This window comes from Theropithecus gelada, chromosome 2 (genome assembly GCF_003255815.1).
Source record: "Theropithecus gelada isolate Dixy chromosome 2, Tgel_1.0, whole genome shotgun sequence".
NCBI classification, from domain to species: Eukaryota; Metazoa; Chordata; class Mammalia; order Primates; family Cercopithecidae; genus Theropithecus; species Theropithecus gelada.
The window spans coordinates 192,366,952-192,393,919 of NC_037669.1; the positions used below are offsets into that span (position 1 = coordinate 192,366,952).

A 26,968-nucleotide genomic window follows, 5' to 3' on the forward strand; every position below is an offset into this window, starting at 1 on the left:
TTCTTATGCCCCAGCCTCCCAAGTAGCTGGGATTACAGATGTGCACCACCATACCTGACTAATTGGGTTTCGCCATGTTGGCCAGGCTGGTTTTAAACTACTGCCCTCATGTGATCCACCTGCCTCGGCCTCCAGAGTGCTGGCTGGGATTATTACAGGTGTGAACCACCATGCCCTGCCTTGCAAATAAAGTTTTCTTGGAACACAGCCATGCCTGTTTGTGCATTGTGTATGGCTACTTTTGAACTACAGTAGCGGTGTTGGATAGTTGCAACAATTACTGCATGGTCCATAAAGCTTCTTTTTTTGTTGTTGTGTATGAAAATGTTTGCTAACCCCTGATCTAAGGATTGATGGAGTATTTCTTTCTTTTTACAGGTAATGTATATTGTCTTTGCAGTAAAATATAGTGGTAACAGTAAAGACAAAATAAAACTTTTTGAACTATTTTAAAGAGATAAGTAAAGTGTACTAGGTAAGTGTACTGTCTTTAGAGGATGGTGACCTGGATTTACATTTATATTCTGCCATATCGCCTGTGCCACCTTGGGCAAATTACCTCAATACTGAGTCTTGTTTCCTCATCTGTAGAAAATTTAATGAGAATTAAATGAGACAATATGTGCAAGCACTTATTATAGTACATTACATCAGTAAGGTCATCATCATCTTTATCACTACCCTTTTATCCACCACCACCATTTTCATTTCAACAAAATATTCTGACCTTTAAATGAGGAATCTAGAGATACAGAGAAGAAACCATGTTTTAGCTAGAGGGTTGGTAACTTTAATAGGGTGCAGCCAGGAAAACAGAAACCACAGCAACTATTTTAACAGGAAAAATACAATACATGGGATTGGTTAGATAAATATTGGAGAACTGAAAAGGCAAAATGGGAATGCCAAGGTAAAATCGAGAGTACCTTACAGAAGTGGCTACCTGTAGGGGAACAAAGGACACCAGCTGAGATTAGTGGAACCTCAGAGGAAGGGCACCATGGATTTTAAATATGTGCCCTCAGTGAGAAGTTGTACTTCCTAATGCAGTTTGAGTAGAAAAGAGATGAAAATATTTTGAGCAAATATGCTTGACTAAGACATGTTTATTTTCAAATGGGACGTTATTAGGCAATTAGTTACTGCTAGAGAACAACATGAAACTGGCAATTTTTTACATTTTGAAACTTCTGTTCTAAGGTTCTCAAACTGCAAAACATCTTGAACACCTTCTGATTGGTGGTGGCTGCCCAGAAACACAGAAAGAACCTTTTAGCAATGTCTGCTATGTATATCGCATGAAAGTGGGTAGGGGAAGGAAGACTGTACCTCTCCAATCTATTGCCCAAGTCATTTTAGAGTGCTGATTAAATTGATCTCTTTTGACAGTCACATGGTTTTATTCATTCAACAGATATATATTAAACACTTCCTATGTGTACTTTTCTAGACACTGAGCATATAGGAGTGAACAGAACAGAAATCTGCTCTTATATTAAAGTAGAAGGAGACATAATAAATATAATTATCCAAAACACAGTCACATGTCACTTAATGGGAATACAGTGTCTATTTATTTTTGTATATGATAAATATACAGAAGATGAAAAGTATAGTATAATAAATATGCAAACCAGTAAAATAGTTGTTAATTATCATTCTGAAGTTTTATGTACCATACATAATTATATGTATTACACCTCTGTACGACTGGCAGTGAAGTATATTTGTTTACACCAGCATCAGCGCAAGTGTAATACATTATACTGCAACATTACAGTGGCTATGACATCACTAGGCAGTAGAAATTTTTCACCTCCATTATAATTTTGTACATAGGGACCATCATTGACCAAAATGTTGATATGTGACGTGTGAGTGTATATGGTATTCTGGAGGAAAAATAAAGGAAAGAAACAATAGAAAATGTGTGTATTTGTGTGGCGGAAATAAAAGAAGACAACTCGAGAGAGTGGTAACGGACGTGAATCATTAGGGACTTGCAGAGGATGAATAATACAAGGCAAATCTGATTACTGGGAAGCATTAAGGGCCCATTTTAGATTATTAGTCATGAAGTCTGTGGTTGTGCTTATTTCTCTAGCCACATTCTGATAAAAATCAGGTAAACATTGCAAATGGTAATTTCATCCCCATTTGTCAATTATGTAACCATATCTTTAAGTTTTAGGTCTCTGTTTACTTTAAATTTTTAGTGTTTGGCTCATCCTTTACTAGGACAGGATTGTCATCTAAATGCTGATAGAATACTGTCTTTTCATAATGAAGGGATCAGAAACCTTAACTGAATATTGTGAATCTCGCAAGTAGAGATAGATTCATGGACTAGATGATCTGTCTGTACTACCCAATCTATTGCCCAAGTCATTTTAGAGTGCCGATTAAATTGATCTCTGTCTGTACTAACATACTTGTACTCGTGTTTCTGTAACAGAATTAATTGCTAGAGGTATTTTCCTATTTACCTGTTTTGTTTTAAATTTAATGATTTACATTTTAATATCCTTAGTTATTTAAAAATGCATTTAGTTTTATAAGTGTTTGCTTCTGAGATACTTATGACATCGAAGTCATATGAAGCTGGTTCAAATGACATATTGTTGGGTTTTGACTGTACCGGCTTATGTGGAAGATACCTGTTTGCAGTGACAGGGCAAAAGGGCATTTGAATTTTTTAAAAAAAAACAAAAACAGATTTAAACCGTAAAAATCACCTTTTTCTGAAGGTACTGGACCCCTGTTGAGTATAGTGATTCCTAAGCAGAGTTTTTATAAATTTACTGTGCTGTATTTTATCCTTCTATAAACATTCAAAAGGCTTGCAGTTTTTTTTTTTTTTTAGTTTCTCTCTTACTTTTAAATAACTTCTTTGACATTTAATCAGAGAAACATGCCACATTACAGCATAATACATCTTTAAACAAAGAACCAAAGAACTTAGATTAAGAATATTAATTATGCCATACAAAACCAAAATAAGATCCTTACTAACCCACAGTGACACGACAGTTGGTACTTTTCCTTGCCATCTAAGGTATTGGTACCAAAAGATTTGCTAATTCATATATCTCATTTTCTCTAAAAATATGGAAGTATGTATACAAAAATTAACTCAAGATAGAGTGAAGACTTAAATGTAAAACCCAAAACTATAAGACAACCTAAGAAGACAACCCAGGCAGTACCATTCTGGATATAGGAACAGGCAAAGATTTCATCATGAAGACACTAAAAGCAATTGCAACAAAAGCAAAAATTGACAAATGGGATTTAATTAAAGAGCTTCTGCACAGCAAAGGAAGCTATCAACAGAGTGAACAGATAACCTACAGAATGGAAGAAAATTTTTGCAAACTATGCATCTGAAAAAGGTCTATAAGGAACTTAAAGAAATTTACAAGCGAAAAACAATCCCATTAAAAGTGAGTAAAGGACATAAACACACTTTTCAAAAGTGTGGCCAACAATCATGAAAAAAAGCTTAGTGTCACTGATCATTAGAGAAATGCAAATCAAAACCACAACGAGATATACCATCTCACATCATTCAGAATGGCTACTACTAAAAAATCAAAACAACAGATGCTGGCAAGTTTGTGGAGAAAAAGGAACACTTATACCCTGTTGGTGGGAGTGTAAATTAGTTCAAACATTATGGAAGGCAATGTGGTGGTTCCTCAAAGACCTAAAAACAGAAATACCATTCAACCCAGCAATCCTGTCACTGGGTGTATACTCAAAGGAATAGAAATTGTTCTATTATAAAGACATGAAGACACAGGTTAATTGCAGCACTATTCACAGTAGCAAAGACATGCAGTCAACCTAGATGCCCATCAGTGGTAGACTGGATAAAGAAAATGGGGCACATATACACCGTGGAATACTACGCAGCAATAAAAATGAATGAGATCATGTCCTTTGCAGAAACATGGATGGAGCTGGAGGGCATTATCGTTAGCACACTAATGCAGGAACAAAAAATGAAATACCGCATGTTCTCACTTACAAGTGGGAGCTCCGTGATGAGAACACGTGGACGCATAGAGGGAAACAATACACATTGGGCCCTGTCTGAGGGTGGAGAGTAGGAGGAGGGAGAAGATCAGGAAAAATAACTAAATGGGTACTATTCTTAATATGTGGGTGATGAAATAATCTGTACAACAAATCCCAATGGCAAAAGTTTACCTATGTAACAAACTTGCACATGTACCCCTGAACTTAAAATAAAAGTTAAATTAAAAAAATACAGTAGTGAATCTCTGTGTATATTCTTAGATCAGTTTACTCTATTCATATAACACGTTAATGTGAAATATAAGCATTATTAGTTATCAGATAGTATGTTCATTTATTGTCTTTGGAGTTGCATCTTATGCTATGAAAGTCATTTTAATAAATTATTTAGTGAGAAAATGGTTTTAAATATAATTAGATAGCCTTGCAACTCTTTTATGCCTGAGTCGAACTGTTGTATAAAAGATGATTTTTAGTGGCTATTGTGAGTGTTAACAGGCCTTCCTCACTCCAGACTTCCCATCAGTCACCAAGATATACCAACTCTGTATTTAAAATGTATCTTGATTTGACTACTCGTATGTCCATTACCACCATTCAGTTCAAGCCACCAATAATCTTTCAGCTGGATTATTACAGTGGACTCCTAATTGTCCCTTCTGTCTCTTCCTGTATTAATCAGGATTCATATGCACGTAATAAAAATCACTTGAGCTGCTTTAAGCAGAAAGGGCTTTAATAAAAGTAGTAGGCTCATTCGGTGTACATTTATTTTTCAATGAGTCGAAGTGAGGGAGGGCGGTACATGGTCGTAAATGTGGATATGCAGAGCAGATGCACATGGCTGTATGTAATGAGTGTTCTGATCACTTTATGAAAATCTGTGTTTTAAATGCTGGTTTTATAATTTTAAGATCTTAAATGTAAAATATAAAGCTGTAGAGAAAATTAAGAATCTCTAACAAATCACTTTAAACATTTTTTCAGATAGCCATCCATTGGATACTGCTTTTTAAAAGGTACTTTAAAATAAGTACAATGTATCCAATTTTACAGAAATTTACAGTTTTCTGCAGTGTTCCTTGTGACAGTGTTAATATCATAGCCTCTGTTGCCATGGAAACAAGTCTCTGAAGGCAGCCGCAGAGGCTAATGATTCCATGGTGTTGCTATGGATAGAAACAACTGAGACCCTTGATAGTCACGTGGCCAAGATTTTTTTTTAAAACAACAACAGAAAAACTCTAGATCCGATTTTATTGAGTGATACAGATGGAGCAGAACAAGGTTGATGGCATAACAGTCTCTGTCTAATGAAATAGTTATATAAGATTTTTCAAGTTTAAAATGCTATACTGAATTATTTTCAGTAATAACTAAAATATAATGGTTACTGTATATTGCTGCCTCGTTATTTGTATTAAAATCTTAAGTTTGACATTTTCTAATTTAGAATCTTACACAGCTCCCCAGAGTTTTATCATGCTCTGAAAGCTGTGCCCAAAGCATCCTATTACCAGATCTAATATTGCAGCAGGACGAACCGCAGAGAACACCTCTCAGACACCAAGTTGTAGAAGGAAGGGCTTTATTCAGCTGGAAGCGTCGGCAAGCTACTGCCTTAAAATCCGAGCTCCCGGGTGCACAATTTTTGTCCCTTTTAAGGGCTCACAACACTAAAGATTTCACGTGAAAGGGTCGTGATTGATTGAGCAATCTAGGGGGTACGTGACAGGGTTTCATGCACTGATGGAAACAGAACAGGGCAGGGAGTTTCACAGTGTTCTTCTATACAATGTCTGGAATCTGTGAATAACATTGGTTTCTAAGTTATGAGTTGATTCTTAACTACTAGGTTTATGCCAGGCAGGCCCAAGGCCCGGTTTTGGGCCTGGCGCTGGGCTGCCTGTCTTTGGTTTCACTTCCTTGTTTCTTCTTAAAACAGGTACTGAGTATAAAACAATGTGAGAGGGTCCCTCTCTTTCCTCATTTCCCCCCTTTGAGACTCATTATTAGTGGGAGTTCTCTTATTTTTGCTACTTATGTCTTTTTGTGCAATCGATTGATAGTGATTTACATAGTACACTTGGGCTGAAGCATTTTGGTGAGCTAAAGTAGCCATGAAGTTTTTTATCATTTGAAGTACACATAGCAAACAAGGGAGCAGTAAGCAGGTTCTTATTACTATTATAACTTTTATTACCAGAGTTTTAAATCTTCCTAGTGCTAGAAACTAATTTTTAAACAAGGCTTCAGGGTCGAATTCGTGCTACACTTGTATGGGCACATGTGTCAGTTTTGTCGTATTTTTAACTGTGTCTTGACTTGCCTTTGATTTTCTGTATGTAGACAGTAATTAGTAAAGTTAAATGTCTTGTAGACCTCTCTACAAGTAGTTGAGAGCCAGTCTATTTTGATAGATAGCATTTCTTATCTGAGTTTCTTGCCGGGCCAGAATAATCAAGGCTTGACCGGTTTTATTAGTGATGATTTCTAAAACAGCTTGAAACTGTATGATTCGGTTGAGCATGTAAATGGGGGTCCAGTATCCCCATGAGCCATCTTGTGTCTAAGTGGCAGGCCTATAGTATTATATAATTTTTTAGGAAGTCATTCATCATCTTTTCGGTTACCTATGGCTATGCTTCGTTTTCCACGGGAAACATTGACAGGGAAGCCCAGGAGTTCACCTGTTTTTATGGGCGGTAGGAAGAAAGATGGTTTAATAGTGCCAACAACACAACTACCTGTCCACTGGTCAGGCAGCTTAACGTAGGCTCTACGTCTGCATATTTAGTATAACCCGGTGGGGGCAGTCCAGTCCCAGTGGAATTGTGGGTGGACCCAGACAGTCTGCGACCTTGGAAATTTACTGAATGGATCTCTGTCTGTGTAATTGGAACTCCACCATCTAACTGTTTTTTTTGTTGTTGTTGTTTTGTTGTGTTGTGTTTTGTTTTGTTTGCGGTACCATTGTATAGTTTTTTCCCCGGACAACTAAGTCATCTTACAGAATGAGTGAATTTTTTCCTTTTTCTAGCTATGCGATATTGTCCAATAATTGAGACTTTTAGAACTTAGAGATGATCAGGGTGATTTTTTCTTTTTTTTTCCTGGATCAGGAACTAGGTCTGTAGGCACTAATTCTCAGCCTTCTTATGGCCATTGATCTCTTATTACAGTTTTTTTTACAAACATAACATGAAGTGACATTTAGAGACTAGGCTACATGCTTGGCTAATTGCAGAAACAAATTTCTGGTTTTTCCTGGAGTTTCTGATACTGGCACATTTAGTTCATTATAGAAAGTCTGAAATACTGGTTGCGGAGAGAGTTTACGAACCTCCTCTTTTACTAAGATAGTTACTGTAGGACCTAGTCTTTTCTTATTGATGCCCAGAGATACGTGTTCTCCTTTTTTTCTGCCTTGGGTTCAAGGGATTTGTAATTATTAATTTCAAGGGGTTGCAGCTTCCACTCGTACAGGAGGGGCTGTCTTCTCCTTTTTGGAGCTAAATAGGATTTTTTTCCATCCATTTTTTAAGTAGTCTAGATGACACAAGACCAGTAATTACACACATTTGCACATGAGCTGAATTCATGGCAGATACACTTATTTCCTGCCATGTGACCTTTTTTTTCTTTTTTAATTTAAAGAACTGCATCTTATTTTATGCCGATTGCTATTGATAGTGGCACAAGCATTAAATTTTAGGGTTATATGCTTGGAGACCCCTCTTTCTTCTGTCTTAGCTATTACTTTATTTGTGTTGCCTAGAAAAGGACCAGTCCTTAATTTTACTTTAAAAACTGTGATCATGGAAGGCTTAAAATGGGTCATAACACGCATCAGATTGGTTGTTTCCTGGGCTACATACCTTGGATAGAATAGCATTATACAAACAGGTTTTTTTTTAGAGTCCTGGTACACTTATAATAACCATAAAATACTAGGACCGTAGCAATCTTTTGTCCTACCTCAGTGACTTCATGTATATACTGGGAACAGCCCTCAGTCTGAGGAAGGTCAGTCGAAGTCCTTACTGTACAAGTCCAAATTGTAAGGAAAATGAGTCCCGCGATGAGTTTCCTCATGGTTCGGCCGTGAGTGTGTCAGCTTCCAGGTGTGACTGGGGCAGGGCCTGTTGTCTTCTTCAGAGTCACGTTGCAGGGGTTGGCGAAGCTGCTCCCGTCCATGTACAGCTCCCAGTCTACTGATGTTTAAGGATGGTCTCGAAGGTTGTGCCCACTAGAATAAACTGAGTCCAGTGCTTTTACACGGTTAGTTTAACTGGGCTCTCTGATACCAGGAGCAAGGTGGCGCGGGGTTTAGGGTGTTGCAAACTTCAGTGGTTATGCGAGGATTTTCACAGAGCAAGCTTTGGTGTCTAGTTAGTCTAGCATTCGTTAGCTAATGGTGTCCTTTGGTATTTATTAAAATCACCACAGCAAGGGGGGACTTTAGGTTTAGGTTTTGCCTAAGAGTTAGCGTATCTGCTTCTTGTGCTAACGGGGCCGTTGCGGCCAGGGCCCTTGGACGTGGGGACCAGCCTTTGGAAACCTCATCTAGTTGTTTTGAGAGATAGGCCACCGGCCTTGGCCAGGGCCCTACAGTCTGGGTTAAAACTCCAACTGCCATTTTTTCTCTTTCTGGCACATAGAGCGTAAAGAGTTTTGTCAGGTCATGTTGCCTCAGGGCTGGGGCCGCCTTGAGTTTTTCTTTTTAACTCATGAAAAGCTCGTTGCTGTTGGTTGTAATAGATGTAGTTTAATCTACATTTTTATTGACTGTCATCTACCCAAGTATTGACTTAAATCCTGTAACTCTTTGATTTTAAGCTTTAAATTGATTTGGTATTCCTTGCGGGGCTCCAGTTGCATCTAAATAGATGTGAGAGTTGAAAGACCTGTAAGGGGCTTCTCTCACTTTACAATGTCTTATTTTTTTTTCTTCTCCCTCTGGTTGATGAAGTGTCAGGGTGAAAGGAATAGCCAAATGGACTAAAGCACAAGTGTCACTCTAGTTATTTGGCAGAGTGCCCAGTAAAGGTCCACCACAATACCACCACACATCTGCTCGGGGATGAACAAGGGCTGACTGATTGATAAGCTCTTGAAAATTCTTAAGCTCACTGCATCCCTTCAGGTGTCCAAGGAATACTAAGTCTCCTTGCCATGAGACACACGAAGTGAACTTAGTGTTGGGAGACGGAAGCTGGATGGCCCTCGGGGGCTGACCCGCAGGGACTTTGGGATGTAGCAGAGAGAGCCTGGCATGACTTATTACTCCAGGCTGTAGAATCCTAGAAAAGAGCTACCATGCAGCCCACGCCTGGTCGACTGGAGGACCACCTTATCAGGGCCTCTGACCTGCCATATGCACAAGCATAACAATTGCTTTTGTTTAACGCGCAGATGGAATATTTGATCCATTTTAACCAGGCATTTGCATCTTGGTATGCTGTCTTAATTGCCAAAGTTTAAGTCTTTAACTTCTATGATCCTCTAGTAAAATGAATGTTTCCTGTAGCACCTGTCTTTATTAGTTTTTAGACCAAAGATAGCTAAACACCATTTTATATTTAATAATGCTGCTTGTATGATTTTTATAAGCTAAGTTTTACCTTTATATTAGTGTGTTATTAATGTTAAACTTAATTTTAATAAAACCTTGTAGATGTATCTGTCCAATTTTTCATGTTTGACCATAAGGTAAGATTTTATAGACTCTTTTTAACCTTTTATAATTTTTGTTAAAGAGCAGGTTGATGCTTTAAGAAAAACCTGTTGCATTTTTACTTTAATGTCCAGTTCACGGAAAAACTGAATGATACCTGTTTAGCTAATATGTTTACACACAGAATTTTCTTTACAATTAACATTTTAAAACTTGCTTAAACTTTTAAAACAATAATTTTTTAACCTTTTAATGTAGGTAGAAATCCACATTCTTATGCCTCCTTATAATCTTTTTACCAAAGGTATATTTTAAGTTTCTTACACACCTTGCACATAAACTATTTTTTCAGTAGTACTTAGGGGGCCTTATTACTTTTAAATTATATAACATTTTTTGCATAAAATTTTTTTATAACTTTTTTATGACTTTTGCAGACAATTTTTCGACATGTCTTAGCTTTCTGACTTATTACAAACTTTTAAAATATAAATTCTGCCTCCCCCCTTTTTTCTTTTCTTGAAACTTTTTAACATAGTTCCTAGTGGGGCGGACTTTTTTGTGCCGGACCCATGCTTCTTTGAGACAAAACACCATGCTCACACCACACGCACACCACAAAACAAAAAACAGGTAAAAAGAGCGCACACACACACACTTCTGCTTTTTACACCAAACCAAAATCAGAGTATCCAGAAATCCAAGCCAGGTCAAAACCAAAACCATAGTATCAAGCAATCCAAGTCAAGTCAAAAACAAAAACCAAAGTGCTGGTACAGGCACACTGTGGGTGATCAGGCCACGCTTCCACTCAAATGGCGTAGGCAGGTTCCCAAGACCAGTCCTATCAGGCGATTTAAACCAAGTCAAAACCAAAACCAAAGTGCCGATAAAGGCACGCCATGGGTGATCAGGCCACGCTTCCACTCAAATGGGGTGGGCAAGTTCCCAAGACTGGTCCTGTCAAGCAATTTAAACCAAGTCAAAACCAAAACCAAACCAAAGTACCGATAAAGGCATGCCGTGGGTGATCAGGCCATGCTTTCACTCAAATGGAGTGGGCAAGTTCCAAAGACTAGTCTTACCAAGTTTTAGATGTCCAAACTCCAAGTGCCAGTTCCTTCCCGGTGTTCAGCCACTGTGTTATTCCTCCGCGGGGGTCTGCTACGCACTGCTCTGGCGAGGCGTTCCACTGGGGCAATTGCCTGCCCAGGAGCGTTCTTTGGAACGCCCTACTCAGGCTGGCTGGAGTCCCCCGCAGGGATGCTCCACAGGGCAGGCCCAAGCCGCCTAAGGGGCTGCCTTGGTTGTCCATCAGTTACCTTGCTTCCCTGTCAGGGAAAAAAGAAATGTAGCAGGACGAGCCGCAGATAAAACCTCTCAGACACCAAGTTGTAGAAGGAAGGGCTTTATTCAGCTGGGAGCGTTGGCAAGGTACTGCCTTAAAATCCAAGCTCCCCAAGTGCACAATTTCTGCCCCTTTAAGGGCGCACAACACTAAAGATTTCACATGAAAGGGTCGTGATTGAGCAATCTAGGGGATACGTGACAGGGTTTCATGCACTGATAGTCAGAGAGAAACAGAACAGGGCAGGGAGTTTCACAATGTTCTTCTACACAGTGTCTGGAATCTATGAATAACATTTGTTTCTAAGTTATTAGTTGATTTTTAACTACTAGGTTTAGGCCAGGCAGGCCCAGGCCCAGTTTTGGGCGTGGCACCAGGCTGCCTGTCTTTGGTTTCACTTCCTTGTTTTTTCTTAAAACAGGTACTGAGTATAAAACAATATAAAACAATGTGAGAGGGTCTCTCTCCTTCCTCAATACCTTTGCTGTTCCTCATCAGTCAGCTTTCTTTGGATTGTTATTTGTTTAGAGTTGTATTTTTGTTTCTAGTGAACTAAATGAATTACTTTGTTGTTCTGTAATTGTTTGTTACCAGAATTGGTTATCAGTTGTGGTTAGGGAATTGTGTGTGTTGATGCCTCGTTGACTTTCTCAGCAGTGTTGGCCTTAAGGAAGAGGCAGGGGCCTGTGTTCTGTTTCAAGGAACTTGGTCAATGCCCTGTAGAGAGTGGGATGGGTTAAGATGCTGTAAACTGGAAATTTTTTTTAATGGTGTTCACGTCCTCATCTAAAGAAGATGATTCTAGAAGAGGCTCAGAGACAAAGGGTTGCAAGTGGGATTAAAATGTAATATTAATGGATTCATGATTTATCATAAAGGCTTTTGGAGAGCAGCTACCCAGTGGAGAAAATTGTTGTGCTTTGCCTTGAAATATGACATAAGCATGTACTTTTATCTTATTTTGACTATCAAAGTAGATTATTAATCAGTTGTTATCCTGTTGTTAGGGCTGGAGACTATTATAAGAAAATAAATTTAACATATTACATCTGTGACATTTTCAAACATTTAAAAAATAAACTTTAGTGTTCTTAAAAGAACCAAAACAAAACAGAAAACAGCAGAGGCACAAGGAAGCTTTTAGAGGTGGTAGATACGTTTGTTACTTTGATTATGGCGATGGCTTCATGGGTGTATGCGTATGTGCAACTCAATCAAATTGTATACATTAAATATGTGCAGTTTTTTTATATCTGTTCTACCTGAGTAACGTCGTTTCAAAAAGAGAATAAAGTTGAATTAAAAAGTAACGTTAGACTTTCATGACTTTGACACTTTTGATGACTGCAGCCAGTTATTTTGTAGTGTATCACTCAATTTGGGTTTGTCTGATGTTTAATGATTAGATTCAAGTTATGCCTCTTTGGTAGAAATATCCTGGAAGTATTATACTTTCATTACATTTTATCACATAATACGTGACTTTGATTTCTCCCGTTACTGGTGATGTTAACTTTGATCACTTGATTAAGATACTGTCTGCATATTTCTCCACTGTAATTAATGTTTTGAAATGAAGCACTTTTGTATGAGTATATGCCATTCATCCACTGAAATGGACGTTTCACTTAGCAACAGGAAGTTTTAACATTCATTAATATTTCTTGAATGAATTACTCTATTACTGTGATGGCTGCCAAATGATTTTATAATTCCATCATTACATTTTTAGTTAGCATTTTGTTATAAGGAAATGCTCTTATCTTCATTTGTTTATTCGTGTATTTATTTATATCAGTATGGGGTCCCAGATTCCAGTTTTATTCAGTGGATTTTATGCCATTGTTATAATTGAGTCACAGATAGTTCCCAGTCTGGCCAATGGCAGCCCTTCAAGCCAACTTCTTTGTCATTTGTCATCCTCTTTGAGCACTTCCCTTATTTTCTGGCACAGCAGGATGTCTACACTCATATTGTACTTGCTGAGCTCTAGCACTGGAATCAGCCATTTCTTCAAAGACCCATGGTTTGGTTTGCTTTTGTTTTGTTTTGTGGTTTTTGTTTCCCCCGGGAAGGACTTTCACTCTTATTGGCCAGGCTGGAGTGCAGTGGCGTGATCTTGGCTCACTGCAACCTCCACCTCCTGGGTTCAAAGCAATTCTCTTGGCTCAGCCTCCCAAGTAGCTGAGATTACAGGTACCCACCACCACGCCTAGCTAATTTTTGGTATTTTTAGTAGAGACGGAGTTTCATCATGTTGGCCAGGCTGGTCTCAAACTCCTGACCTCAGGTGATCTGCCCACCTCTACCTCCCAAAGTGCTGGGATTACAGGCGTGAGCCTCCACGCCCGGCCGTGTTGTGTTGTTTTAAACTGCAGAATGAGCATTTAGAAATCAAGATTTGAATGCCAGGTGTGTTGGTGCTGTGGAGCTGTTAGCTGCTCCCAGGTCCTCACAGTTAGCAGAGTTATGCACATATATACACACACATTTATGTCTATATTTATTTTTGTATTTATCTATATATACTGAAAACTGCTTACACTAATACCTCCAATTTTAGTGTAACACCATAGGTCTCATGCTAATTTTCTGTCTTTCCATATTTATAACTCCCTTTTCTGACACGAGGAACCTTGCTGTCAATATCCTTCATGTATTTATTTATTGGATCAGAAGGCCCTGTATATAAGCAATCTCCTGTCACTATTGCTGCCCTAGATGGATGCCCTTCTCCCTCTGCTCAGGCTCCAAAAGATCCCATTTAGTCCACTGACAGCGCAAAACCTTATGCCAGACCACGGCTACTGCCTCATAGATACTATCTGTCTCACTCGGGTTCCAACCATACATGTCAGGCTGCCACCACTCCTCTGTCCATGTGGACACCCTCCTTGCCATGCTTAGGCTCCAACACCCTTTGCCAGGCTATTGCCTCCCTTCCACTCCCTGCGCACAGATGCTTTGCTCACCCTGCTTGGGCTTCAGCAACATGCACTTTCCTTTCAAGAGGTCATCTACACCAAGGTCATGATGATACTCTACCGTGTCATCCTCTAGAAGTCTTATATTGTTTACTTCTCTCAATTATGGCAGCAAACCAGCTAAAATCAATTTTATGTATAGTTTAAGGGTAGGAATCAGTATATGTTTGGTTTTTCCTTGTGTATATCCACTGGATCCAAGCACAGTTCTTACAAAATCGCCACACTTTTCTTATACATTCATAAATCAGAAGTCAGAACCTATGGGTTTTCAAACATTCTTGGAAGGTCATGTAAGTATTGCAGTGAATATCAGTTACTATTGTTATTAATTTTGAGCTCATAATATGGAATTCAGAATTTTTTTGTAGGGTTTTGCCATGTTGGCCAGGCTGGTCTTGAACTCCTGACCTCAGGTGATCTGCCTGCCGCATCCTCCCAAAGCTCTAGGATTACAGGTATGAGCCACCATGCCTGGCCTCAATCTCACATGGTTTCCATTTTTTACTTTTTTACTTAACCATTCTGACACCTTTGGGTATTTAAAATATTCCACAATTGACCAAATAGAAAATGTTCAAAAGAATATCTTAAAACCTTAAAACACCTTATGAGAATACCTTAAAACCTTGACTTTTAAAATTTTTGCTTAGAATAGAGTTCTAGAATTACGAAGTCAAAGAGTTTAGACTTTTTTTTTTTTTTCTTTTTTTTAGTAGAGAGGGAGTTTTACCATGTTGGCCAAGCTGGTCTTGAACTCCTGACCTCGTGATCCGCCCACCCCGGCCTCCCAAGGTGCTGGGATTACAGGCGGTGAGCCACTGCACCCAGCCAAGTTTAAACATTTTTAAAGCTCTAGATATTTACTGACAAATTAGTTTTCCTAAAGTTTGCATTAATTTGTATATCCAATAGCAGTGTGAGAGGACCAGTTTTCATGCATTTTTAAAAGCTTTTTTGGAATATTTTTATCGTATTTTTTTTATTGGTAAAATAGGTATAACAAAACTTACTAGCCTTTTAAGTGGAATCGTGCAATATTTATCCTTTTGTGTCTGGCTAATTTCACTTAATGTTTTAAAGGCTCATCCATCTTCTAGCATGATTAAGAATTTTATTCCTAGGGCCAGGTGTGGTGGCTCATGCCTGTAATCTCAGCACTTTGGGAGGCCAAGGTGGGTGGATGACAAGGTCAGGAGTTCAAGACGAGCCTGGCTAAGATGGTAAAACACCATGTCTACTAAAAATACAAAAAAAAAATAGCAGGGCATGGTGGCAGGTGCCTGTAATCCCAGCTACTTGGGAGGCTGAGGCAGAGAATTGCTTGAACCCGGGAGGTGGATGTTACAGTGAGCTGAGATTGCACCACTGCACTCCAGCCTGGGCAACAGAGTGAGACTCCGTCTCAAAAAAAAAAAAAAAAAAAGATTCTTTTCTAGGGCTGAATAATATCCATCATGTGTATATTATCACATTTTGTTTATCTGTTCATCTCCTGATGGACACTTGGTTTCTTTCCAACTTGGTTTCTTTCCACCTTTAGACTGTTGTGTATGATGCCGCACTGAACATTGGCATACAAGTGTCTGAGTCCTTGCTCTCACTTTTGGGGATGTGCCTTCCCAGTGCACATTTACCTACCCAATTGCTAGATCATATGCTGATTTTATGGTTGGTTTTTAAGAAACTGCCAAAGTTTTCCACAGAAGCTGTATGTACCGTTTTACATTTCCCACCAGCATTTTACCAGAGTTCCAGTTTCTCCACATCCTTGCCACTACTTGTTACTTTGATTTTTTTTGTTTTGTTTTAGTTAGAAACTTCCCTTGTAGTGGTGAAGTAATCTCTCATTATAGCTTTTATTTGTATTACCCTATTGACTAATGATGTTGAGCATTTTCATGTGCTAATTGGCCACTTGTATATCTTTGCAGAAATTATTCAAGCTCTTTGCACATTTCATTAATTGGGTTGTTTTTCTTTGTGTTGTTGAGTTGTAAGAGTCTTTAAATGTTCTGGATATTAAACCCTTATCAGATTATGATTTCCAAATATTTTCTCCCATTGTGTAGACTATCTTTTCACTTTCTTGGTAATGCCCTTTGGTGCACAAAAGGTTTTAATTCTGATAGAGTCTAATGGTTTTTTTTTTTTTTTTGGTCACAGTATTTCTAAGACTCCATTACCAAATCCAAGGTCACAAAGATTAACCCTATGTTCTCTCATAAGAGTTTTATGTTTTCAAATCTCATATTTAGGTTGTTAATCTATTTTGAGTTAATTTTTATATATAATGTGAGATGGGGGTCTGTAGACCTTCGTCTTTTGCATGTGGATATCTCAGCACCATTGTTGAAGAGACGCCATACATTTTTAATAAATCTTAATTTTACTAATTTGATAGGCAAAATAAATTTGCCATTTTATTTTGTATTTATGAATAAAGATAAACCTTGTTTTTAGTCTGACAATTTGTTCTTCCTGTTTTAAGGCCTATGAAGGCAAGCTGTCCTCATCTACTTGACTTTAGTGTTTTCCTTACATATATAAGGTGCTTTATTTATATAGCCAACGGGTCTTATACAAAACAACTGTCCTGTGTTCCAGTTTCATCCTTTGAAAAATAACTTAAGCCAGATAAACATTAAACTTCTTAGTTTAATTTATACCAGGGTTCTGTCTACATTGTTTTTTCATTGTTGCCGGATATGTCTGGCATATAATAGACAATCAATGTTAGTTGAATTAATTATGGGCATGTTGAGGCAGGTGATTACGGTTCTTGATAATAGAAGTTAGTATCATGGATTTGTAAACTCTCTTGTCTGCCTGATTGGGCTAATAAAATTACTTTTAGTTTTCTGAATGCATAGAGGAAAGCAGTCAAATGTATTCTGAGTACTAGAAAAAATATTTTGTAGTCTGTCTATGAAGCAATTGTCTTATTTCCCAGAGAAGGAAGGAATATTGTAAGTGATAATGTTTATTATTATCATTTAAACATCTAAAGAGTAGTCACTCATTTTAATTACAGAATCATTAAAATTATTGGGGGTGTAACTGTTTCTAAAACAATTTCTAAGGGGTATTTTCTCATTATTTATATTAGTGTAATGTATTAATATTTTACCTGTTGCATAGTTATTTCTGAAAACTATAATTTATCTTTATGGCACGGCTTTTTGTTATGTGTTTCCCTTTTATTTTGGTGTTTTTCCTGATTTTTTGTCATTGATGATTTTTAGCCAACAGAAGCTGTTCTTCCCTCTCCTCCCACTGTCCCTGTGATCCCTGTCCTGCCAGTCCCTGCTGAGAATACTGTCATCCTACCCACCATACCACAGGTTTTTATTAGTTTCTTTTTTCTTTATAAAAATTTCATTTGCTTTTAATGTTTCATTTGTGTTCTTTTTTAAAACTGTTTGAGCTGTGTTTTGTAATTTGGTAATTTACTTTGGGCTTCAATTAGTAGTTTTAGGGACTTAAACATTTCAAATTTAATATAAATGGAGTCAAGATTTGCCATTTTATTAGGTTGTGTGTGAAATGGAACACATTGTGAACTTCATAATATTGAACCTTAGATTTGTTTTCATGCCTTTGTACTTAATGAATCTGCTTAAAACAGTTTTTAAACATTTTTACTTTAGAACACTTTATTCTTCTAAAGCTAGTAAAAATCATTGTACTCCTGATTTTGTACCAGATGTATCATTTTATTTAGCACATTGTTTCCTATTATATATTTATCTTTGGAAATACTCGTTCTCATGTTATTTGATTAGATAAGACACTTCACATTTATTAGGTAAAAATAATGGCCAACATATCTGGATTATTTGGGAATGCTCTGTACTATCTTCACAACTTTTATGTAAATCTATTGTAAAATTTTACTTGTAAAAAATTATATGTAACAGTTTAAAAAATAATAATAGCCAAATATGAGAGAATCTAATCATTTTTAGTTTTTCAAAGACTTTCTACTTCCAAGGGGTGACTCGAGACATTAACTGCCCTTCCAACAGTTATGCAAAGTCAAAATAATGGTAGTATTACTAAGAATAATAATAAAGATCTTTGGTGTGAAAGATCACGATCTCATTTAAAGTGTAAATAAAGGAACCCATAGATTGTTTTTGCCAGTTACTGATCTGTAGCATAAAATCTGGGTAAACATATTATGTTTGCTGTGTAAACAGTTTCAAAATCAGCTCCATTGGGGGAAAAAAGATATCAACTGTGATTATTCACATCTCAGTGCCCTTCCCCTCTCCTAAAAAGTGAAGTCAGTAAGAACATCCACACACCCGAGGATTCTAGGGGAAATTACAATGTTACAATGACTTCAGCCTTACTGTAATAAGACTGAATTGTAATCATTGTAATAATATTAGTACTATATAATTTTTGATTATGAAAATAATTAAAAATTAACTCATAAAACCAACAATGAATAGAGGAATCCAAATGGATATTCTCTCTATATTGCAGGAAAAAATTGAATTTATAAATAAAATATAATTCTGAGCAAGCAGTTTGAGGGTTATTATAACATCGTAATAATGTAACATCTTTCCAAATACACAGAGTTGATTAGTACAGTGGTTTTTTTTTTTTTAAGTAGAATTGAAAGTTTATTTTACTCTTCTCACTGCAGTCAATTTTTTGGCATTAAAATAGTTTTCTGGAATCCTTTGAGAATTTGTACCAGTCTCTTTATATTCATTTGGGAGCCTGTCTTTTCCTATTCAGAATTCTCTCATTTATTTACTCCAGGCATCCCTAACTTAACATCACACTACATTTGAAAATTGTTGAGATCTTGCATAGTCTTATAAAAATATAGGTTTTGAAGTCAGAATGACCTGGGGTTGGAATTCCAGTCCTACCACTTAACCTATGTAACTACACACTTTACTTAACCACAGTGAACTTCCATTTACTCATCTGTAACACTGAAGATAGACAGGAGTACTAACTTGAGGTGTTTTACAGTGATTGAGAGGATACTTAATGCGTGTCAAGTACTGCCACATAATCTTGGCTGTTCATATTTTTAGTATTATCTCATATTTCTCTGAGAAAGGAAACTAAGGAACAAGTTTTGTTTTGTTTATTTGTTTGTTTAAATGAGGATATTTGAGGAGGATACACACAAAAAAGACCTATTTATTCTGCATAGCTTCACTTTAGGTTTTAAATGTGCTACAGAAGTTCATGAAAGAGAGTTTTACCATTTTTGTTGTGTTATGTGAGAAGCCAATGAGTGGACCTCATTTTCCAGAATAAGTGTGTTCCTAATTAGTCAAGTACGTTATAAAATTAAAATAATGGACTAAAATGTCTGTCCCTAAGTGAAATTTAAAATCCATGCTAACATATAACCCAATTTCAACATATTAAGTGAATATGTATTCTTGAAAGATCCACTACTTTACATTTAGATGCATTAGTATGTATTAGAAATAAAAGCAGAAGAGAAGATTTAGAGTCTAGTCCGTCTTTGTCACTCAAACAAGTTACCCTGTCTGAGTCTTCTCCTCCTTCATCTGTTAAAATGGGGGCAGCGCAACCTGACTCCTTTAAAATGGGTTTGAGAGTCAGGCAAATTAGAAAGATACATAGATAATAACTTGTTAAAAAGTATATAGTCTTTCATTGTAGAACACTTTTACACTTTTCAGAGTACTTGCATATTGATCATATTGTTTGTACTTTATGAAAGCCCTCTACAAATCAGAATTACACTTATCATACAGAGTGGCACAGAAAGATAATATTCAATGGCTGCTTAATATTGCAGAAAGAGCATGAACTTTATAGTATAGTCATACCTGACTCCACCACTTCCTAGCTTCACCTGTTTCTACATGTGTGATGGTGTAGAAATTACTCAACTTCTGAGAACCTCAGTTTCTCCACATAGAAACTGAGTACAGAGTAGGTAACAGTTACTAGTTCTTCTTACTGGGAGTGTAAACACATAATCTCTGTGATTCCAGCCTATTAAATCCAAAGGCTTATTTGCACCCTAGAGTAAATACTCTGTTTTAAAACTAGATGTTTTGAACCTTTATTTCTATCAGTTCTGAAAAGTTACATGTAATTAAAATATTGTTGAAAATGCTTTAGAGCTAATTTTTTGTGCATGGTCTTTTTTGATATTTGAATATGTGCTTTGAAGATGAATAGAACATTCTCTGTCCTCTAGGAGCCTACTAGGTGTTTGTGCAAGCGACAAGTTTAACAAATAGCTCCCACATAATGTGAGAGTAATTACATTAGAGGTATGTCCAGAACAGAGCATCATATTGCCTCTGGACCTTTTTTTGTTTTTGAAATGCAGTTTCGCTCTTGTTGCCCAGGCTGGCATGCAATGGCGCGATCTTGGCTCACCACAACCTCCACCTCCCTGGTTCAAGTGATTCTCCTGCCTCAGCCTCCCGAGTAGCTGGGATTACAGGCATGCGCCACCATGCCCCGCTATTTTTTTTTTTTTTTTTTTTTTTTTAGTAGAGACAAGGTTTCTCCATGTTGGTTAGGCTGGTCTTGAACTCCCGACCTCAGGTAATCCACCCGCCTCAGCCTCCCAAAGTGCTGGAATTACAGGTGTGCGCCACCGCGCCCAGCCGGTTGTAGCATTTTAAATTTCCACCGAAGTGCACAAGGATTCCAGTTTCTCCACATCCTCACCAACACTTTTTATTTTGTTTTCTTAATAGTAGCCAGGCTAATGGGTGTGAGGTGACATCTCGTAGTTTTGATTTGCATTTCTATAATGATTAGTGACACATCTTTTCATGTGCTTATTGTCCATTTGTATGTCTTCTTTGAGAAAATGTCTGTATGAGTTCCTTGACCATTTTTTAATTAGGGTGTTTGGTATTATTGTTGGAGTTTAGGAGTTCTTTGTGCATTCTGGGTCTCCCGTCTTGTCAGAGATATGACTTACCTATTTTTTCTTTTTTGCCTGTACCTTTGTGTCATATCCAAGAAATCACTGTCAGTTCCATTGTCTCACTTTTAGCCTGTATTTTCTTCTAACAGTTTTATAGTTTTAGGTTTTACATTTAGATCATGATCCGTTTTAGGTTGATTATTGTATATGGCATTTATTTCTGGATTCTGCTTTATTCTCTTCTATATGTCTGTCTGCACACCAGTACCAGACTGTTTCTATTACTGTAACTTTGTAGTAAGTTTTGGAATCAGGAAGTGTTAGCCTGCCACCTTTGTTTTTCTTTTTCATTATCATTTTGACTTTCAGGGTACCGTGAAATTCTATGTGACTTTTAGGATGGGTTGTTCTGTTTCTTTAAAAACCCTACTGGAATTTTGATAGGAATTGCATTAAGTCTGTTGATTACTTTGGGTAATATTGACATTTTTGCAATAATAAATCTTCCAATCTGTAACCATAGATCCCTTCCCATTTATTTATGTCTTCTTAATTTCTTTCATAAATGTTTTATAGTTTTCATTTTACAAGTTTTTTACCTTCTTGATGAAGTTAATTCTTTTTTTTTTTTTTTTTTTTTTAGCATTTAGGAGGCTCAGTGTTCTGAAAATTTGTACTTTTTGATGCTGTGATAAACAGAATTGTTTTCTTAATTTCCATTTTAGATTGTTCAATGTTAGAAGAAATACAACTGATTTTTGGGTATTGACTTCGTATCCTGCTACTTTGCTTAATTGGTTTAATTATTAACAGTTTTTGTGTAAAATCTTTCAGGGTGTTTTACGTATAAGATCATATCATTTGTGAACAAGTAATTTTGCTTCTTCCTTTCTAATTGGGGTGTCTTTTATTTCTTTTTCTTGCCTAATTGCTTTGACTACAACTTCAACTATTCAGCTAGTGGTCATGTTGAGTACAAGTGGTGAAAGCAGACATACTTGCCTTCTTTCTCTTCTTAGAGGAAAAGCTTTCAGTCTTTCAGCACTGAGTATGATGTTCACTGTGAGGTTTTGTATATGGTTTTTCTTAGGTTGACATAGTTTCCTTCTATTCCCATGTGCACTTGAGAAGAATGTGTGTTCTGTTGTTAGAGTTCTGTGTCCCCTTGGTATATTGTGTTTGTTCATCTCCTCTATTTCCTTACTTATCATATGTCTGGTTGTTCTGCCCATTACGGAGAATGTGGTATTGAAGTCTCCAGCTATTATTGTAGAACCGTTTCTTTCTTCAATTCTGTCTCATTTTTGCTACTTACATTTTGATGGCCTGCTATTAGGTGCGTTAATTTTTGTAATTGTTACATATTCCTATATTGAACCTTTTATTAATATATAATACCTTTGTTGTCTCATAACCTTTTTTTGGATTTAAAGTCTATTTTGTCTTTTATGAGTACAGCCACTCCTGCTCTCCTTTGGTTACTATTTGCATGGAATATCCCTTTCTATACTTCACTTTCAGCATATTTGTGTCTGGATTTACAGTGAGTCTCTTGTATACAGCTTGTAGTTGGAACATTTTAAAATTTTTATTCTGCCAATTTCTGTCTTTTGATTGAAGAGTTTATTTACATTTAAAGTAATTATTGGTAAGGAAGGACTTATTTTTGTCATTTTGCTGTTTGTTTTCTTTATATATATGCCTTGTAGCTTTTTGTTCCTCATTTCCTGCATTGCTGTCTTCTTTGGTCTTTGATTAATTTTTTGTAGTGAAACATTTAACTTTCTCGTTTCCTTTGAGTCTGTTCTTTAGTTATATTTTATGTGGTTACCAAGGGGGTTACATTTGACATCCTAGACACTTCTAATCTCAATTTATACAAGCTTAACTGCAATAATATACAAAACCTCTGCCCCTTTAACTGCTCTGTCCCAACCCCTTTCGATTGTTGATGTCACAAAATTACATTTTCATATAGTGTATGCCCAAAACCAGAAACTAATAATTTTTAATGCATTAGTGTCTTAAATTATGTACGAGACAAAATATGAAGTTACAAAGTTACAATGTTAGCTTTTAAACTAATAATTGATTTTCGTTATTTACTAATATTGACTTTATTTATTAATATTAGGCTTATTTATTTCTAGGCAGGATCTCATTCTGTAGCCCAGGCTGGAGTGCGGTGGTGCCATCACCGCTCACTGCAGCCTCAACCTCTTAGGCCCAATCAGTTCTCTCGCCTCAGCCTCCTGAATAGCCATGACTGCAGGCATGTTCCCACCACACCTGGTTAATTTTTGTTGTTGCTGCTGTTCTGTTTTGTTTGTAGAGATGGGGTTTCACCATGTTCCACAGGCTGGTCTTGAACTCCTGGGCTCAAGCCATCTCTGCCTGCCTTGGCCACCTAAATTGCTGGGATTACAGGTGTGAGCCACCATGCCTGGCTAGGCTAAGTTTTTTTTTTTTTTTAATTTGGAAATGTAATATAGTCTCTTCAATCATGTGGAAAACCAAAAGTGAATATACACAACCATTGTTACAACACTGCTAACTAGTGTTTATTATTACCTATGTATTTGCCTTTATTGAGATCTTTATTTCTTCATGTGACTTTGAGTTACTGTCTAGTTTTCTTTCATTTCAACCTGAACTGCTACCTTTAGCACATCTTTCAGGGCAGTTCTAGTGATAACAAACTCCCTCAGCATTTGTTCATCAGGGAACATCTTAATTTCCCCCTTACTTTTGAGGTACTGTCTTGCTGGATACAGGATTTTTAGTTGACAGGTTTGGTTTCTTTTTCCTCTTATTTTAGCATTATTTCCACCCACTGCCTTATGACCTCCAGAGTGTCTGACGTGAAGTCTGCTGATATTCTCATTGAGGATTTGTTGTATGTGACAAGTCACTTCTCTTGTTGCTTTCAAAAGTCTCCCTTTGTTTTTGTCCTTTGACAGTTCAAGTATAATGTGCCTCAGTGTGAGTCTGATTTCATGATGAGCTTCTTGGATGTTTATATTCATGTTTTTCATGAAATCTGAGAGGTTTTGGCTATTACTTCTTCAAATATTTTTTTCTACTCTTTTATCTCTCCTTTCTCATGCAACTCCCACAGTGCATTAGTTGGTCTGCTTGATGATGTCTCATGGGTCCCTTAGGTTCTGTTCACTTTTCTTTAATCTTTTTTATTTCTGTTCTTCAGATGCAATACTTTCCATTGTCCTGTCTTCATGTTCACTAATTTTTTTTAGCTACTTAGATATGCTTTTGAATCCCTCCACTGAATTTTCAGTTATTGTACTTCTCAGTTCCTGAATTTTATAAGTTTTTATTTCTCCTTATTGGTATTTCCATTTTGTTCATACAGCATTTTCTTGCTTTCATTCACATCTTTTAGTTCTTTAAAAAAGCCTTTGTCTAGTAGATTTGCTATCAGGTTTTGGGGGTTGGTTGGTTTGTTTGTGTGTTTGTGTTTTGATGGAGTCTCGCTCTGTTGCACAGGCTGGAGTGCAGTGGTGTGGTCTTGGCTCACTGCAACCTCCGCCTCCTGGGTTCAAGTGATTCTCCTGCCTCAGCCTCCCAAGTAGCTGTGATTACAGGCGCCCGCCACCACACCCTGCTAATTTTTTGTATTTTTAGTAGAGACTGGGTTTCACTATGTTGGCCAGGCTGGTCTCAAACTCCTGACTTCATGATTTGCCCGCCTCAGCCTCCCAAAGCGCTGGGATTACAGGCGTAAGCCACCACACCTGGCCTTATTTTTTTTTAAGGGACAGTTTCTGTTGATTTGTATTTCTTTTTTGAATAAGCCATTTATTCTTGTTTATTTGTATGCCTTGGAATTTCTTTTTCCCATGAAAACAGCACACTTGAATTTAATAATTTGATGACTCTGAAAATCAGATTCTCCTTCTTCTCTAGCATTTTCTTTTTTTGTTGTTACTGTTTTTGTGATTGTTTTAGGCTGTCAAAGATCAGCCTCAGGTGTAAACGTAGGGTCTTCTTAGATGTTTTCTGAGCCTATCCTTCCCCTGGGCATGCACAGTGACTTTCTAATTTCCTCTATATATGTGGTTGGTTTTTAATGTCCTAGTCTTCAATGTCTGGCTCCCAAAAGGGGAAAAAGAAAATTAAATTGGTGTGTAGGAAGGGGAGGCTCCAGCTCTTTAAATCTCCTGGAAATCAGTTCAGCCTGGGAGGTTTGGGTGGGGTTTGCAACAGTGAGGAGGAGGTGAAACAGCAGTATCCATAGCCTGTTTGCACCTTTGTGATGAGAAGCAGCAGTTAGAGCACAGATCTCCAATATTTGGAGAACGTAATTTTCTTTGCCCACCGTGACTTGTGCAAGCATCACACAGTTGACTGAGGGATGGAGTGTGGGTAGCTGCTCCTGTGCTAAACCTGCATGCAGGTGACTGAAATTAACTACAGTTTACTGTCCAAGCCTTCACCTGGAAGTTGCAAGCCTTCAGTAGACTCCAGGTTCCAAAATATTTACATCAGACAGATGCTGCCACTGAAATTGTTTTCAAGGTGGAGAAACAGATTTGTGGTGCTTCCTACTCTACCATCTTTCCAGAATCCACCGCATTTGTTTTTACAGTCATTTTAACCTGCAGTGATCACCTCAGTCATAGCATTTAACTTTGAATGCAGTGTGTCTCAAATTAGGATCTAAGAGGTATGCTCTGGGGTTTGTGAGTTCTGCATTGGAAAAGCATTTGTAAAGCACTTGTTTATAATTGAGTAGAGGAGGAAGAAACATTAGACAAATAACATAATGAAACTTTGATCAGTGCTGAGAAGGAAAAATACAGTGCACACTGTAAAAGTGCATTTTCTAAACTATTTTGACCTATTTAAAAATAATTAGATCTTAGAATTTAACACAATTTTTAAAAATATAATATTGCCCTCTGAAACTTTGTAAGGTTGCTTCTGTCTGTTACAGCAGCAAACACTACAAGATCCTTTGTTAATGAAATAGAATGGTAAAATTTGGGTGAGCCATGTGCTCAGCCAATAAACTTGACTTAAAAAATCCTACCCTGGGCGACAGAGCAAGACTCAGTCTCAAAAAAAAAAAAAGACTTTGGGATCCTTAACCAAGACAGCGGGTAGTAGAACAGGTAACGTGGAAAATCAGACAACTACAACTAAAAGACTTGGAAAGAGTCTACGTGAAATTATTTCAAATGAAGAAAAACCCTTCACTGCACCTTGGTTCAAGTGACCCTGTAATCTCAGACCTGGTTCTAGGTCTCTCTATACCTCCCTCTACCACTCAGTGACATTTGAGTGTAGGTAAATCACAATTATTATTGAAATTCATTTTCTCCATCTGTGAAAAGATAGCAACACCCGTCTTTACCCAGGGGGACTGTGTGAGGCTCTAGAGAAGTAATATAAAAGAAAATATGTTGCAAACCATAGGAAGCTATAGAAATGCTTAGTCTATTACTAAAATTTATATACCATTGTGTATATTTCCAACTTGGACAACAGTGAAGCCCTATAATTCACTTAGAGATTGGGGGTAGAGGCAGTAAAAAGGCAAGGATATTCCAGAAGGCGGAACTAAAAAGTTCCTAAATAATTTGACCCAAGCATCAGTAATAAGGCTTAAGAAACATAATTTTGCTCACCCCGAACTCCTGATTTCAAGTGATCACCAGCCTCGGCCTCCCAAAGTGCTAGGGTTACAGGCGTGAGCCGTTGCGCTTGGCCTGAATGCCAGCATCTTAATAGCAACACTGACCCAGATTATTTCACAACTACTTTAGCTATTAACTGCTTTAAAACTGAGTACTTGGCTCAAAGTGATTTTTTGGTTTACTTTTTATTATGCAAACTTTCAAAAATACTCAAATGTAGAAATAATAGTACGATTAACTCTATGTATACCCATCACCAGCTACAGCAATCAACTCGTGTACTTCTATTTGATCCATAACCCCTCCTACTCCCAGCCTTCCATTGTTTTATTTTGAAGTAAATAAAACATCTTATGTCAT

At 37.2% G+C, this 26,968-nt stretch overlaps 1 protein-coding gene across 7 annotated transcripts in view; it reads left to right on the top strand.

Moving 5' to 3' along the window:
* Nucleotides 1-26,968, top strand: part of DLG1 (discs large MAGUK scaffold protein 1) — a 280,132-nt gene that overhangs the window by 130,335 nt on the left and 122,829 nt on the right. For 2 of the 7 annotated variants that reach the window (XM_025376048.1, XM_025376052.1), the window contains one exon: nucleotides 17,296-17,394. The exons of the other annotated variants lie outside the window; for them this stretch is intronic. In XM_025376048.1, coding sequence (XP_025231833.1) covers nucleotides 17,296-17,394 — 99 coding nt within the window. The remainder of the gene's footprint in view (nucleotides 1-17,295; nucleotides 17,395-26,968) is intronic. 7 annotated transcript variants of the gene reach the window in all.